This window comes from Oncorhynchus mykiss, chromosome 5 (genome assembly GCF_013265735.2).
Source record: "Oncorhynchus mykiss isolate Arlee chromosome 5, USDA_OmykA_1.1, whole genome shotgun sequence".
NCBI classification, from domain to species: domain Eukaryota; kingdom Metazoa; phylum Chordata; class Actinopteri; order Salmoniformes; family Salmonidae; genus Oncorhynchus; species Oncorhynchus mykiss.
The window spans coordinates 39,926,980-39,942,893 of NC_048569.1; the positions used below are offsets into that span (position 1 = coordinate 39,926,980).

Here is a 15,914-nt window from a genome sequence, read left to right on the forward strand (position 1 = left end):
CAACAACTCAACCAAATGTTAATCAAAACTAGATATTGAACTGATATTGTAAAGTATATCATGTGGTATGTATGCACAGAGGTGCAGTACAGTGCCTTGCAAAAGTATTCATCCCCCTTGTCGTTTTTCCTATTTTGTTGCATTACAACCTGTAATTTAATTGATTTTTTTATTTGGATTGCATGTAATGGACATACACAAAATAGTCAAAATTGGTGAAGAGAGATTTTTTTTAAACTTGTGGGGTTTTTTAAACAGTAAAGTGGTGCTATAAAGACCCTAAATAAGATCTGGTGCAACCAATTACCTTCAGAAGTCACATAATTAGTTAGATTGTACACAAGTGGACTTTATTTAAGTGTCACATGATCTCAGTATATACAGTTGAAGTCGGAAGTTTACATACACTTAGGATGGTGTCATTGAAACTTGTTTTTCAACCACACCACAAATTTCTTGTTAACAAACTATGGTTTTGAAAAGTTGGTTAGGACATCTACTTTGTGCATTTTCCAACAATTGTATACAGACAGATTATTTCACTTATAATTCACTGTATCACAATTCCAGTGGGTCAGAAGTTTACATACACTAAGTTGACTGTGCCTTTAAACAGCTTGGAAAATTCCAGAAAATGATGTAATGGCTTTAGAAGCTTCTGATAGGCTAATTGACATCACTTGAGTCCATTGTAGGTGTATCTGTGGATGTATTTCAAGGCCTACCTTCAAACTCTGTGCCTCTTTGCTTGACATCATGGGGAAATCAAACAAAAATCAGCCAAGACCTCAGAAAAAATTGTAGACCTCCACAAGTTTGGTTCATCCTTGGGAGCAATTTCCAAATGCCTGAAGGTACCACGTTCATCTGTACAAATAATAGTACGCAAGTATAAACACCATGGAACCACGTAGCCATCATACCGCTCAGGAAGGAGACGCGTTCTGTCTCCTAGAGTGAAAGTACTTTAGTGCAAAAGTGCAAATCATTCCCAGAACAACAGCAAAGGACCTTGTGATGCTGGAGGAAACCGGTACAAAAGTATCAATATCCACAGTCCTATATCGACATAACCTGAAATGCTGCTCAGCAAGGAAGAAGCCACTGCTCCAAAACCAGACTACGGTTTGCAACTGCACATGGGGACAAAGATCGTACTTTTTGGAGAAATGTCCTCTAGTCCGATGAAACAAAAATAGAACTGTTTGGCCATAATGACCATCGTTATGTTTGGAGGAAAAAGGGGGAGATTTGCAAGTCAAAGAACACCATCCCATGCTTTGCTGCAGGAGGGACTGGTGCACTTCACAAAATAGATGGCATAATGAGGTAGGAAAATTATGTGGATATATTGAAGCAACATTTCAAGACATCAGTCAGGAAGTTAAAGCTTGGTCGCAAATGGGTCTTCCAAATGAACAATGACCCCAAGTATACTTCCAAAGTTGTGGCAAAATGGCTTAAGGACAACAAAGTCAAGATATTGGAGTGGCCATCACAAAGCCCTGACCTCAAGCCTATAGAAAATGTGTGGGCAGAACTGAAAAGGCGTGTGTGAGCAAGGAGGCCTACAAACCTGACTCAGTTACACCAGCTCTGTCAGGAGGAATGGGACAAAAGTCCCAACTTAATGTGGGAAGCTTGTGGAAGGCTACCCGAAACGTTTGACTCAAGTTAAACAATTCAAAGGCAATGCTATCAAATACTAATTGAGGGTATGTAAACTTCTGACCCACTGGAAATGTGATGAAAGAAATAAAATCTGAAATAAATCATTTTCTTAACTATTATTCTGACATTTCACATTCTTAAAAAAAGTGGTGATGCTAACTGACCTAAGACAGGGATGTTTTTACCAGGATTAAATGTCAGGAGTTTAAATGTATTTGGCTAAGGTGTATGTAAACTTCCGACTTCAACTGTATAGACCTGTTCTGAAAGGCCCCAGAATCTGCAACACCACTAAGCAAGGGGCACCATCAAGCAAGCAGCACCATGAAGACCAAGGAGCTCTCCAAACAGGTCAGGGACAAAGTTGTGGAGAAGTACAGATCAGGGTTGGGTTATAAAAAAATATACAAAACTTTGAACATCCCACGGAGCACCATTAAATCCATTATTTAAAAAATTGAAAGAATATGTCACCACAACAAACCTGCCAAGAGAGGGTCACCCACCAAAACTCACAGACCAGGCAAGGAGGGCATTAATCAGAGAGGCAACAAAGAGACCAAAGATAACCCTGAAGGAGCTGCAAAGCTCCACAGTGGAGATTGGCGTATCTGTCCATAGGACCACTTTAAGCCATACACTCCACAGATCTGGGCTTTACGGAGGCGTGGCTAGAAAAAAGCCATTGATTAAAGAAATAAATAAGCAAACACATTTGGTGTTTGCCAAAAGGCATGTGGGAGACTCCCCAAACATATAGAAGGTACTCCGGTCAGATGAGACTAAAATTGAGTTTTTTGGCCATCAAGGAAAAAGATATGTCTGGCGCAAACCCAACACCTCTCATCACACCAGAAAACACCATTCCCAGAGTGAAGCATGGTGGTGGCAGCATCATGCTGTGGGGATGTTTTTCATCGACAGGGACTAGGAAACTGGTCAGATTTGAAGGAATGATGGATGGTGCTAAATACAGGGAAAGTCTTGAGGGAAACCTGTTTGTCTTCCAGAGATTTGAGACTGGGACGGGGGTTCACCTTCCAGCAGGACAATGACCCTAAACATACTGCTAAATCAACACCCGAGTGGTTTATAGGGAAACATTTAAATGTTTTGGAATGGCCTAGTCAAAGCCAAGACCTCAATCCAATTGACAATCTGTGGCATGACTTAAAGATTGCTGTACACCAGCGGAACCCATTCAACTTGAAGGAGCTAGAGCAGTTTTGCCTTGAAGTATGGGGAAAAAATCAGAGTGGCTAGATGTGCCAAGCTTATAGAGACATAGACCAAGAGTCTTGCAGCTGTAATTGCTGCAAAAGGTGGCTCGACAAAGTATTGACTTTGGGGGATGAATGCACGCTCAAGTTTATAAAAAATATTGTTCATCTTCAAAGTGGTAGGTATGTTGTGTAAATCAAATGATACAACCCCACCCCCCCAAAAAAATATGTTTTAATTCCAGGTTGTAAGGCAACAAAATAGGAAAAATGCCAAGGGGGATGAATACTTTCGCAAGCCACTGTATATCATGTGGTATGTATGCACAGAGGTGCATTATGTTGTGTGTTCTGCGCAGAGGGTTATTGGCAATGATGTGCCCCTTGCAGTGCTCTTTCAGTTGAGGAGAGTGAGTATGTGTCTGTCAACTGCCCACCTTTCATAAGAAACTCTACAGATCATCCCTGCACACCGCTTGCATACCCATCTTTCCTAGAAGCAATTAGCTCAGAATAAAGGACTTGTCACTGCTGGTGTTTGCTCCTATTATAGTGACGATCTCTGTACTACACCTCTAAAATGAACTCTAAACGATGTTAAAGGACAGGTCATCCACATGAATGTGAGAGGAGAGGCTATGATAGCCCATTTTATTTCCACCTCAATTACTGATTTATAACTTCTTTGCACAACTGAAATAGATGTTGCCCCCACTGAACACATTCCCCACAGGTTAGATCTAGCACTGTGATTATAAAAAGGCAACGCAAGTAATTAGGGATGTAAAACTCACGAGCATGTGTAGGATTTATTTACCACATCATTCACCAGAGAGGTGAATGTCAAGATTATCCTGGTCTTTATTTTGATGTGTCACACATATACATTAAAGCTTACAATTTACAGATTAACCAACTGGCTGCTTTTATACATTAATGATTTGTATCTAAATACATTTTGAACAGCCTTTATTCAGTTTTTTCTTCAATCAGTCGAGAGCATGCCACTTCTGATTGATGCGTAAAATTGACAAAATAGTGGTCATAGAAATGAATAACTACATCTATAAATATACATTGAATAAATAAATCGATCAACACAGAAATACATTCATTCAAATAATTCATTCATTTTAAATCGACTTTTAAATCGGCACCATAGACAGCTTGGCAAATGTATTAGGACAGGCTACGTACTGTTCGGGAGCATATCGTTTCTCCCATTGTAAATAACAACACCAGGTGGATAGAAAACCAAGGCTGGCTCTGCCGGACAGAGAGCTAACGGAACCATCCCATGGCCGTGCTCGTCCTGTTCCGGCTTGGTCACTGCCGTAAACGGTCTCATGTTGGTCACCGATGGAGACGTTATTTGCCAAAAAAGTTTTTTCAAAGCCTTTCTGAACTCTCTTCTCATTAGACAATACAATATGGGGTTTAGACAGCTGTTGGAGTGCGCCAAACAGACAGACACTGGGAATGCATATGCCTGCGTGGTGTAATATGCCCAACTAAAATGCACAACGTTGTGTTTTATAAGAATCCCCCAAGCCGTTAGTGCCTGGTTGGGCAACCAACAGAGGAAAAATGACAGAACCACTATAGTCACTGATTTAGTCACTTTGGAGCGTCTTTTTGCGGTGGAGGTGTTCACGTTCTTGGATGTGATGAAGCGCAGAAGGAGCAGGTAGCAGACGGAGATGATCCCCAGCGGGATTAGAAACCCGATCAGTACTTTTTGGCTATGGTAAAGTCCAAGCCAGAATTGTGCGTCGACAGTGTCTGGAAATTTAACAAGACACAGTTCCTCGTTGGAGACAGTCGCCGTTGTGGAAAACACCGCATGGGGCAAAGCTGCGAATATAGCAGCAACCCATATGACAATGCTCATAAAGCCTGCGGAGCAGCAGCGAGGACGGCGCCGCCTGCTATTGAGCGCAGAAGCAACGGACCAGTATCGTGCCACACTCATAGCAGTCAGGAAAAACACACTTGCGTACATATTCATCGCCGTCACGTAAGACACTATCTTGCACATGGCTTTTCCAAAAAGCCAAGTGAAGTCCAAAGCGTTCTCTATTGCCCAAAAGGGAAGAGTTAATACAAACTGGAAATCGGTCACTGCTAAACTCGTCACGAAAAGGTTAATTGACGATTTTTTCCATACTTGTTTAGACTTCATTAGATATAAGACAAGGATGTTTCCTATCAACCCCAAAGCACAGACCACAGAGTAAATCACAGAGATTATTATTCTCAGGACGGCGGATCCATCCCCCACGAAATCAAAGGACTGATTCGTTTCATTAAGCATGAAAGAGAAGTTCAACGAAGAAACAGGATAGAATCCGGAACCTTCCTCGGCAAGTTTCCCCTGCATCTCCGACCTCAGCCCAGCACTGCTGCCGTTAAGAAAATCCATTCCATGCTCTGCCAGTTGCCTTGGATGTTATGGGTATCCCAACTGTTGAGACGCCGTACCTGCTGCAGCCTCAGCAGTCTCCCTAAATCCCATAGGTAGTGTTCTTGTTGCAACGTGCTAACACACAACAACCTGCTAGATGTAAAATCCACTTTGAAATGGTCGAAACCCGATCCCAGATGACAACTGCCATAAAAGTAAAAGTGTTTTCATACATGTATCCATTATCAAATTTTGATAGAAAAACTAAACTTACTATGATTATTTTTTTAATAAATACAATTTATCATGCGACAAATCACATGGTGTGTGACCAGTTATATTATCAAGACAACATGACGGGACACTTCCTCTGAGTGTTTACTGTAATATGACTTGAAATGATCTGCTGGGGACGCGTTTTAGTCAAGCGTCTTCGCGGGGATTGGACAATATGCCTTTCACGCATGTGCACTTACGGTCCGCAGTGCTGATTTCGGGCAGTTTATTTACTGTGCATGAGCGACAAAGGATCTATCAAAATCAAATAGCTTCTCCTCTGCTCCCCACTACAGTACATATTTAATGGAACGACAAGGGAGTCCTAAACCATTTGAGCTCATGCATTAATCATAGACCAATGATTGGTATTTCTCTGCCATTATTTCTGGAGAGCTCCATGTCACCTGCAAAACTTCAATATATTATAACATTAAAAGTGTGGTTTCAATTCCACTGCCACATTATCCACAGTTGTGTGAGAGAGTCATGCTTTCCAGTCAGGCTTCCACTAGGCTACAAATATCCCCCCCCCCCCCTTTTTTTTTATTTATTATATGTATATATCAATTTTTGTACAATCTCCGTCATCCACTCTAAATACATTTCTGACAACTGTTGATGTAAAATGCCTTCATTAATTGACTGATTGTGCAGTGAGAGAATATATATATATTACAACCTGTAACGATCTTACACCACCATGGTAAATCATCACTCGGTTGGCAATCATTATCTTGATCATCCTCACCTGTTTTAAACCTTGACACTGTATAATTAACACTGATGCTGCCAGCTGCTGCCAGTGTTCATTTGAAATTCCAATAAAATTATTGAATTCACTCATGAAGTGGAAAGTTCATGTTTAATTCAATTCAATTGCCACAATCTCCAAATCATGGAATTGGAATTGAGTTGGAATTAGACTCTATGGACTGTTTGGATTAGAAATTAATTGGAATTGTTAAAACATTTAATCTTTGGATTTGAATTGAATTGGAATTCAATATTTGTACATTTCCAGTTAATGGAATTAATGCACTTAGTATCAATATTTAACTGCATGATTTATTTTAAATTATTTCAACTTTTATGTCTATATTTCCAGTATAGCTAAATTGTCTGAACAGTGTCATGATCAGCCTAAAAGCCTGAGGGAATTTCATTCCAATAGGAATTTGTGGAATTATTGGGGATAATATTGAATTGGGGTTGAATTATTGAAATTGACCTAACAATGGAACTGCGAGTAATTGAATTATCTCTGAATTCAAAGACTGACCTGGAATTTGAATTGAATTGAATTGAATGGCATTTACAAGGAGAAGGAATTGAATTACAATTTAATTTGTGAAATTATCTCCAACCCTGGCTGTTGCACCTGGATACCTGCACTGTACTGTATGTACATGGTACCACCTCCTATATTGGATACAACCTGTAACGATCTTACACCACCATGGTAAATCATCACGTCCCTCAGTTGGCAATCAAGGATTTTCTCTCACACATTATTCACATTCACTGCTTGTGTTATTCCATTAAATTCCACCCTCTCTACTCTCTCTCTCTCTCTCTCTGCTTTTTACATTTTCCTGAGTAAATGGCACGTGCTAAGGAAGCGCGAGGACTGTAAATATTTGCTACAAGTCCTACGGTTATGTATGCACGAATGACTGTACGTCGCTTTGGATAAAAACGCCTGCTAAATGGCATACATGAATTAAAAGTCAATATTCAGATATACTAAAGTTAATATTGTCACAGTTAGAGTCGAGAGAAATCATATTCATACATCTGATGACTTTACTGACTTTAAAAGTGGTGAATTTATGTGATCGGGATCCTCATACAAGCATGTACCTGGGCGGTCGACGCTCAATATTGTGCACCGCACCATCTAAATGTCAACTTTCAAAGATACTGTATCAAGTTAAAGCTCGCTGCTGTTTGGGCAAGACACCACAAGGTGGCAATCATCAGTTGACTGATTTTGTTGACGAGTCAAATTGAAGCTATTCAGCAAGTCTCAGCACAGTTATTAGTATGCATGCAGAATGATCTGTGAGAATGTTTTTTTTTTGTTTATCTACTATAGTTAGAGTCTGGTAGTTGGGATGAGCAAGGTTACACGCATGGTTTTAAAAGGATTATGAAATCTGATAGAAGTTGTACAGTCTTGAAAAGGAAAGACATCAGATGCTGACAACAACTATACCATCAAAGGACATGTTTTAATCTTCCGTAAGACATGTCATGTTAACTGAGTCATCGCTATATAAAGATTGATCAGTTATTTTTGTTTTGGTGGTTTGTCCTCTCTGTGGTACTTTGAGCAGTGATGAAAAGTAAGACATGAAAGGAGAAGAAAGCAGTTGTTTTCAACAGAGAACTGTGCTTCGCTAGTGAAGGCTTTGAGTGGCATAGTGTGAAGCTACAGCATATTCACCTCTTAATGAAAAGCTTACATTTAGTCCCAGAGAGAAAAGCTGTTCCTCAACGGTAGAAGCACACGTTCAAAGGCTTTATCAAGACCTCATCTCTCTCTTTCTCTCTCTTTCACACACCCACGCATGCGCGCACACACACAGACACACAGACACACACACACACACACACACACACAGACACACACACACACACACACACACACACACACACAGCAATCCCAATGGAAGGATTTGAAAGGCATTGTCAAGGTGTGAGTGCCTCACTTCAAGGCCTGCCTGTAATTCTTTACTATCTCCTCCTCTTGAGAAAGGCCTCTGTCATTGTCACTTGGCAACCTCTTTCACATACTCTTGGGGCATTGAAACTTAAAACACGTCCCTTTGATTCAATTGTACCACCTTTCTTTGAAAACACATATTCAGTTGAAAGATGACAGCTGGACACCACCATGTTTTTACAATTATTTCAGTGAGAGACTTGGAAGTGAAAAAGCAATATAACAACTTTGTTAGAGTTGAATAGAGTGTTTTCCCTGCTGTTTTCAACTACATTTATAATGAACATGATAAGAATTACCTCTAGGAAAAATACATTGTGTGAGGTATTTCACATCCAAACTATAATATTAGTTATACCCAGGAGGCAGTGAGCTTTTCCTTTCATTTTAGTATTTTTTCCCCAACTTGAAGTACAGTATTTGGCAGTAGTGAAGAAAACATCTAAATAACCGTTAAGGTGATAATACACAGGTATCAATTCATTCAGACTATTCTAGTTTTGTTTACCTAATACCTAATGGATGGCCATGGCAATAGAGCTGGTCAGAGTAGGAGCTGTGTCTGATGGGCTTATAAACATGTTTTTTTTTATCTTCTATCCTTCCTGTTCTTGCCTTGGGGAAATGTGTGGGAAGAATACATACAGTAGCCTCATCTCTGTTGTTTGTGTCCAGTTTCTTTTGAGGTATAATGCCCTGTTCTGTTATTATCAATATGATAAAACAGTAAGCGAAAGATCATGTGCTGTGTGGTGTATTGTAAACTCTTAGTTTCTTTTTGTCTATCATCTTCAACTCAGAAGTGGAGATAGGGGGTTGTTATCCACAAGTCATACACACAACATAGTCCCTATACCTTGTTTGAACGGTAAACCTTACGCTCTGAACTGGTGATCTGAATTCACACTGTCTTATGGTAGTGCTCTTGGTCCCAGGTCATCAGGCGAGTTTTTGTGTCTCACAGCAACTGTAACATTTGGCCCTTCAATAATTAATGAGGAGTTGCAGTCGGCTATCTTCATCTTTTATAAAGGTTGTCTGCAGTACACTCCCTTTAGTGTTATTTCATCACCAGCCATTGGTTATACACTCATAGCATCTGTGGTGAAAGTAGAACAAAGACATTCTGAACTGTAGTTGCTTTGCATTGAACCCGTCAATGTACATGTCAACTTTGAGTGTCCAAGGAACCAGATTGGGAGGTGTGTTGTACATCTTTTGGCACAGCATAAAGAACATTCCGGCCATGGTGTTATATGAAGTTAAGTTATTGATAGTTAATGGTATATTTGTTTGCTTTGATAGAACTAACAGGAAAACAACATTAAAATGGCTTGAAGATGAAAAACTCACTGCAGACAGTATAAAGATGAATATGTGTATAATCTACAGGTGTGAGGTAGGCCTTACACAGAGACATACAAATTAACTAATAATAGATTAAGCAAGACACTTATCTCAGGTAAACTCTCCTTCAAATCGTTCTGGAATGAGATGAAAGGTGATCTACTGTTGCACGGCAGGAAAACAACACCCTCATAGGGACGTCACGGAACGTAAAGGTAGCAGCCTACCAAACTCTGTCACAGGGCAAGTGGGTGACAGTGTTTTTTTTTTCTTCCTGATGCAACTTTTCAGCAGTTCAACACACTTCCATTTTTAACTCGGTGTGATTTGAATGTCTGTGCCTATTTGGGTGAAAATAAGAGAATCTGAACCATCTGTTCAATGGTATTGACTTCTGTGAATCTGACATTTTCTAACTAGAGAAAACATGGTTCTCAGCTTTTTGTTTAAGCTCTCAATAATAGACTTGAGAGGTAACGTTTTTTTAAAGGAAACTGGGGGTTTTAGCCTGGGGTTAGTCTGTGACATGGCCAAGGTTTTCTGCATAAAAACCCATATCATTCCAAGCAGACAACCACTGATTGTCAGTGTCAAAGGCTTTTAAAAGTGGCTCATTTGCCAGTGTAAAATTTGGCATAGTTGTGACGTTAAACTTAAAAAGACAGTGCTGCCGTTTCAAGAATGACAATGTATAAAGCAAGACAAAATATTTAACATCATTCGACATATTAGAGATTTCTGTAGAAAAACATCACAGAGAGTAAATCAAGTCTTCAAACTCACACTGTTGGTTTTGCAAGGAAATTGTACATCGCCGTCTGTTATGAGCATTGAGGTATATAATTAACAGTTATGAAAAAAATGTATACCTCAAGTGTGTGATCTCAAGGGGTGAAGACAAAAAAGGTGTGAGTGAACAGTGTTGACAGGAAGCATGCTTTGCAGTGTCTGACTAAGCAGTGCTGAGTTGGGAAGAAAGCTCTTCTCTCAAGCTGCTTCTAAAACAACAGTGTTACAGTCTCAGAGGAAACAGCCAGAAAGGTGTATCTCCACAGCCTAGACTGGTGTCATATAAAAGCAAGATTAATAACATTCTAGCACCTCACTGGTCAAAAACTGGTTAAATCAACGTTGTTTCCACATCATAAAAAATGTTCATCAATGTGATGAGGTTGACTCAACATGGAAAACTGATTGGATTTGCAAAAACTCAAGGAATTGTGTATTTTTTTCACCCAACTTTTAATCTAAATCTAAGGACAGGGTAAAACTGTTTGTTGATTTCACGTTGAATTCACATTAGTTGATAACTCAACCAAATGTAAATCAAAACTAGACTTTGAACTGGCGTCTGTGCCCAGTGGGGTAGCACTCATTTGAGCATGTCGTGAACTTATCTCAGAAGTTCCTCCTTAAATCAAACCTTTGTCCACTTATCTTGTACACCACTTCAATGTTTACTCTGTTCTTAATTATACAATGTTAAAACACATGACACATTTCTCCAGCTCAGGTTCACACATTTTGCAAGCCGTGTAACAGTGAGAGAGCAAAGGTGTCAAAACCAAGGCATTGTCTGCAGGTGTTGTGAACAGCAGATGTGTTTGTACAAACCACAAGAGAAACCTCACAGCAAAAGCAGAGCCATCTCAGCCCCCTTATCTCTCCTACTGAACACTCATAAAATGTGCCTTCTTCCATGGACTCAGTGAGTTGAGATGGAGAGATTCAGCAGAATCATATTTTTGGGGGGACCACTGCTGCAAACCACCCTCTTGATTGCCTCTGTTTGGAAATTAGCAGGTAAGGGCAATTCACTTTTATGTCTATCTTTCAACCTGTGCATGGCTGTTACACGTTGTGCCACTCTAAAGCGCTGTGCTGTATCTATTGTGACACACTGCAATGATGATGTCTTCTTCTCTCAGCTTGCTCTGAGGTTACAATCGTGGGGGGACATGAGGTCAAGCCTCACTCCAGGCCGTGGATGGTGTCCCTTCAGGTCAAGAACAATCACATATGTGGGGGCACTCTGATCCGAGACCAGTGGGTTCTGACGGCAGCTCACTGTAAGGGGTAGGTTAATTTGCTGATAACTTGGATTTAACACCATGTTAATATCTCAATTACTGAGATCAGGCAAGGACACCATATTTATTTAGATTTATAACGTTTATTTGGCAGGGACAGTGTACAACAAAACATAAGTGTCAGAGTATGAGAAGTGATACATTGCACCAGATTTATCTGAAAGCTAATTTACATCTGCAGTCCCCAGGAGGTGAACATATGAACATGAAAACATTATGTACAAACAGACATTTAAAACCATAGAAAAAGACATACAGACATATACATACACCATGCTTAGAAAATAAGTGCTTTTTTTGCTTTTACCTCATTTGCATGTGGATAAAGTATTTGGAAATGGCAGCTCAGAGGAAATGATGTAATGTGAGCAAGAAAAAAGTGGTCTTGAATTGCAGTGTCTTTGGTGAGTCTAAGAAATTCGTGGAAGCCCTCCTTGGAGCTCACTCTCTGACAAGCAGCAAAAACACACAGCGTGTAGCCATTGAGGAGTACTATGTGCCTGGCACCTACAGTGACAGAACCAAGGAAGATGACATCATGTTAATCAAGGTGAATTAATCACAGCAAAAGCATGCACTCTGGGGCGCTGTGCCTCGTTAGTTGGTAAAACGGAATCAATAGTGATATAGTTGGTTGTTGTCCCGGATTTACAGTTGAAGTCGGAAGTTTACATACACCTTAGCCAAATACATTAAAACAAATTTTTCACAATTCCTGACATTTAATCCTAGTAAAAACTCCCTGTCTTAGGTCAGTTTGGATCACCACTTTATTTTAAGAATGTGAAATGTCAGAATAATAGTAGAGAGAATGATTTATTTCATCTTTTATTTCTTTCATCACATTCCCAGTGGGTCAGAAGTTTACATACACTCAATTAGTATTTGGTAGCATTGCCTTTGAATTGTTTAACTTGGGTCAAACGTTTCGGGTAGCCTTCCACAAGCTTCCCACAATACATTGGGTGAATTCCCATTCCTCCTGACAGAGCTGGTGTAACTGAATCAGGTTTGTAGGCCTTCTTGCTCGCACACGCTTTTTCAGTTCTGCCCACAAATGTTCTATAGGATTGAGGTCAGGGCTTTGTGATGGCCACTCCAATACCTTGAATTTGTTGTCCTTTGTTGTCCATTTTGCCACAACTTTGGAAGTATGCTTGGGGTCATTGTCCATTTGGAAGACCCATTTGCGACCAAGCTTTAACTTCCTGACTGATGTCTTGAGATGTCGCTTCAATATATCCACATAATTTTCCTCCCTGATGAAGCCATCTATTTTGTGAAGTGCACCAGTTCCTCCTGCAGCAAAGCACCCCCACAACATGATGCTGCCACCCCTGTGCTTCACGGTTGGGATGGTGTTCTTCGGCTTGCAAGCCTCCCCCTTTTTCCTCCAAACATAACGATGGTCATTATGGCCAATCAGTTCTATTTTTGCTTCATCAGACCAGAGGACATTTCTCCAAAAAGTACGATCTTTGTCCCCATGTGCAGTTGCAAACCGTACTCTGGCTTTTTTATGGCGATTTTGGAGCAGTGGCTTCTTCCTTGCTTAGCGGCCTTTCAGGTTATGTCGATATAGGACGATTTTTACTGTTTTTACTTTTTACTGTTGACTTTTGTACCTATTTCCTCCAGCATCTTCTCAAGGTCCTTTCCTGTTGTTCTGGGATTGATTTACACTTTTCGCACCAAAGTACGTTAATCTCTAGGAGACAGAACGCGTCTCCTTCCTGAGCGGTATGATGGCTGCACGGTCCCATGGTGTTTATACTTGCATACTATTGTTCGTACAGATGAACGTGGTACCTTCAGGTGTTTGGAAATTGCTGAACCAGGCGTTTGGAAAGGATGAACCAGACTTGTGAAGCTCAAAAATTTTTTTCCCGAGGTCTTGGCTGATTTCTTTTGATTTTCCCATGATGTCAAGGAAAGTGGCACTGAGTTTGAAGGTAGACTTGAAATACATCCACAGGTACACCTCCAATTGACTCAAATGATGTCTATTAGCCTATCAGAAGCTTCTAAAGCTGTGACATCATTTTCTGGAATTTTCCAAGCTGTTTAAAGGCACAGTCAACCTAGTGTATGTAAACGTCTGACCCACTGGAATTGTGATACAGTGAATTATATGTTAAATAATCGGTCTGCAAACAATTGTTGGGAGAAAGACTTGTGTCATGCACAAAGTAGATGTCCTAATCAACTTGTCAAAACTATAGTTTGTTAACAAGAAATCTGTGTAGTGATGGAAAAACACGTTTTAATCACTCCAACCTAAGTGTATGTAAACTTCCAACTTCAACTGTATTTGTTTATTGAAGATGTCATGAGGAAGCTTGCATCACGCACCACAAGATACGCCAAGTCTGCATGTCATCTTCACAAGCTAATCACCTGATGCTTAACAGTAGGGGGTGTTTTGTTCTTACAGCTGAAGATGAAAGTCAAGGTAAACAGCAAGACAGTGAAGGTGAAAGAGGTTTCAAAGTCTGGCAAAGACCTCCAGGTTGGCACACAGTGCCAGGTGACAGGATGGGGGGTGGTAAGTGCTACGGGTAGCATGCCGTCAGACACACTGCAGGTGGCAGAGGTGGACATACTGGACAGGAAGCTCTGTGACTGCTTCTACAACAGAAACCCTGTGATCACCCAGGACATGCTCTGTGCTAGCAACAACAAAAGACAGGCAGATGCTTGCAAGGTAAGGTTTGTGGGGGAACTGATAGATCTAACTACATTGATTACCATTTTGTTGCAAGATACTGACTGTGTGGGTATTTTTTTCATGGGAATTTGTTGCATTACCCTTTGAACCAGTCACATGCCATGAGCTCTAGTTGGTCCAACCAACATCCATGTTAACCTGCATGAAAGGTCAAATGTTTGTTGACCTTTTCCAGGGGGATTCTGGTGGTCCGTTGGAGTGTAAGAAAGCCTTTGTAGGCTTGGTTTCTGGGGGACTGGGCTGTGGCAACCCCAAGAAGCCTGGAGTGTACACCCGGTTCTCCAAAAGACACCTGGATTGGATCCACAAGATCATCAAACATCAATCAAATACCACCAATGTTGGCATACTGTAAGGATATAATGGGTCAGACCATAGATTGTTTGAACCTGAATCAAATACAGTCCAGCTCCGAGGCCCCTAAGGCTCATACAATACATGTGTTTCTGTCATCACCCGTTTGCCTCTCTGTTTATTATAAAGAGTAACTGCAACTATAGTGGTATTCACTTTTTCCTGACAGTTTTCTTTTTCCTTCTAGAGCAGTGGCAACCAGTCATTTATGTATTTCCTTTAGGGAGAGCGGTTGTCTTTGCTGGATCTCAATGTGTCAAACAAGGTTTCTCTGTTGGACATCTCTGTAGGACATCAGCTTTAGGTATATCCATTACCTCGCCGGCATTTCTGTTTTTTATAGCTTGAACTGTCCATGGGCGTCAGGCTACAACTGTATATCTGCTTGTGTGGGTCACACAGCTTGGTTACATTTCTATGCTTAACAATGTGAGCCCCACATTTTTAGCAAAAAAAACAATAACAAAAAAAGTAACAATTTGAGCCCCACATTTTTTTTGTGGGTGGGTTTGCTGGTTTTGCTTGTTATTTTGGCGTTAATACGTGTCACATATTAGTTTGCAAACATGTAAAAAATAAAATAAATAATTGAGTTAATAAAGCTATATACAACCATGGTCTCTTTTTTGCTTTCTTGAGTAAGACAGCCACCGGAAAATACGGAGCGTAGGGGTTGCTAATGTTCTCTAGTTGCACTGTGATTGGCTCAGTGTTCTGTCACTCATGGGGACACTACGTCACTGCCAAAATTAAGGGTAGAGGTCGAAAATTCAATCCCCTTGGGTGCTGCCATAGAGTTACATTAGAAGTGCCCATCCAAGAAGGCTCAAGGTCATTGGCCACAGATAAAATTACATCAAATCACGTTATATCTACAGTAGCTTTGATTGGACTGATACTTTGAACATTTTAGCTAGCAGTCATCATCATGAATCAAGTCGACAATCTACTGGCAAATTATTTTTTATCCTGGTCATGTGAAAATAAATAATGAAGAGAAATTATAGATAAAACATATCGGGGCTCATCGGCCATTGGACATAAACATTACACAACAAGTTGGAAATTGCAAATTCAACAATGAGTGGTTTGGAGG

General features: G+C 40.4%; 2 protein-coding genes across 2 annotated transcripts; one reads left to right on the forward strand and one right to left on the reverse strand.

Moving 5' to 3' along the window:
- Positions 1-3,513: 3,513 nt before the first annotated feature.
- Positions 3,514-5,670, reverse strand: LOC110523797 (relaxin-3 receptor 1-like). The gene has a single exon (XM_021602823.2). It carries the CDS (start codon positions 5,311-5,313, stop codon positions 4,081-4,083), a length of 1,233 nt encoding a protein of 410 aa, XP_021458498.1. The 5' UTR covers positions 5,314-5,670; the 3' UTR covers positions 3,514-4,080.
- A 5,543-nt stretch (positions 5,671-11,213) lies between these two features.
- LOC110523798 (granzyme K) lies at positions 11,214-15,436 on the forward strand. Its single transcript, XM_021602824.2, has 5 exons — positions 11,214-11,449; positions 11,575-11,722; positions 12,133-12,286; positions 14,171-14,440; positions 14,640-15,436. Exons 1-5 carry the CDS (start codon positions 11,365-11,367, stop codon positions 14,817-14,819), a joined length of 837 nt encoding a protein of 278 aa, XP_021458499.2. The 5' UTR covers positions 11,214-11,364; the 3' UTR covers positions 14,820-15,436.
- The last annotated feature ends 478 nt before the right edge of the window (positions 15,437-15,914 follow it).

What these genes read in the sequence shown, in the direction of transcription:
- LOC110523798 (XM_021602824.2), top strand. Translation starts at nt 11,365, where the DNA reads ATGGAGAGATTCAGCAGAATCATATTTTTGGGGGGACCACTGCTGCAA. An exon ending in ATGACATCATGTTAATCAAG is followed by an intron (nt 12,287 to 14,170) that starts GTGAATTAATCA and finishes TTGTTCTTACAG; the next exon opens with CTGAAGATGAAAGTCAAGGT. An exon ending in GACAGGCAGATGCTTGCAAG is followed by an intron (nt 14,441 to 14,639) that starts GTAAGGTTTGTG and finishes GACCTTTTCCAG; the next exon opens with GGGGATTCTGGTGGTCCGTT.
- LOC110523797 (XM_021602823.2), bottom strand. Translation starts at nt 5,313, where the DNA reads ATGGATTTTCTTAACGGCAGCAGTGCTGGGCTGAGGTCGGAGATGCAG.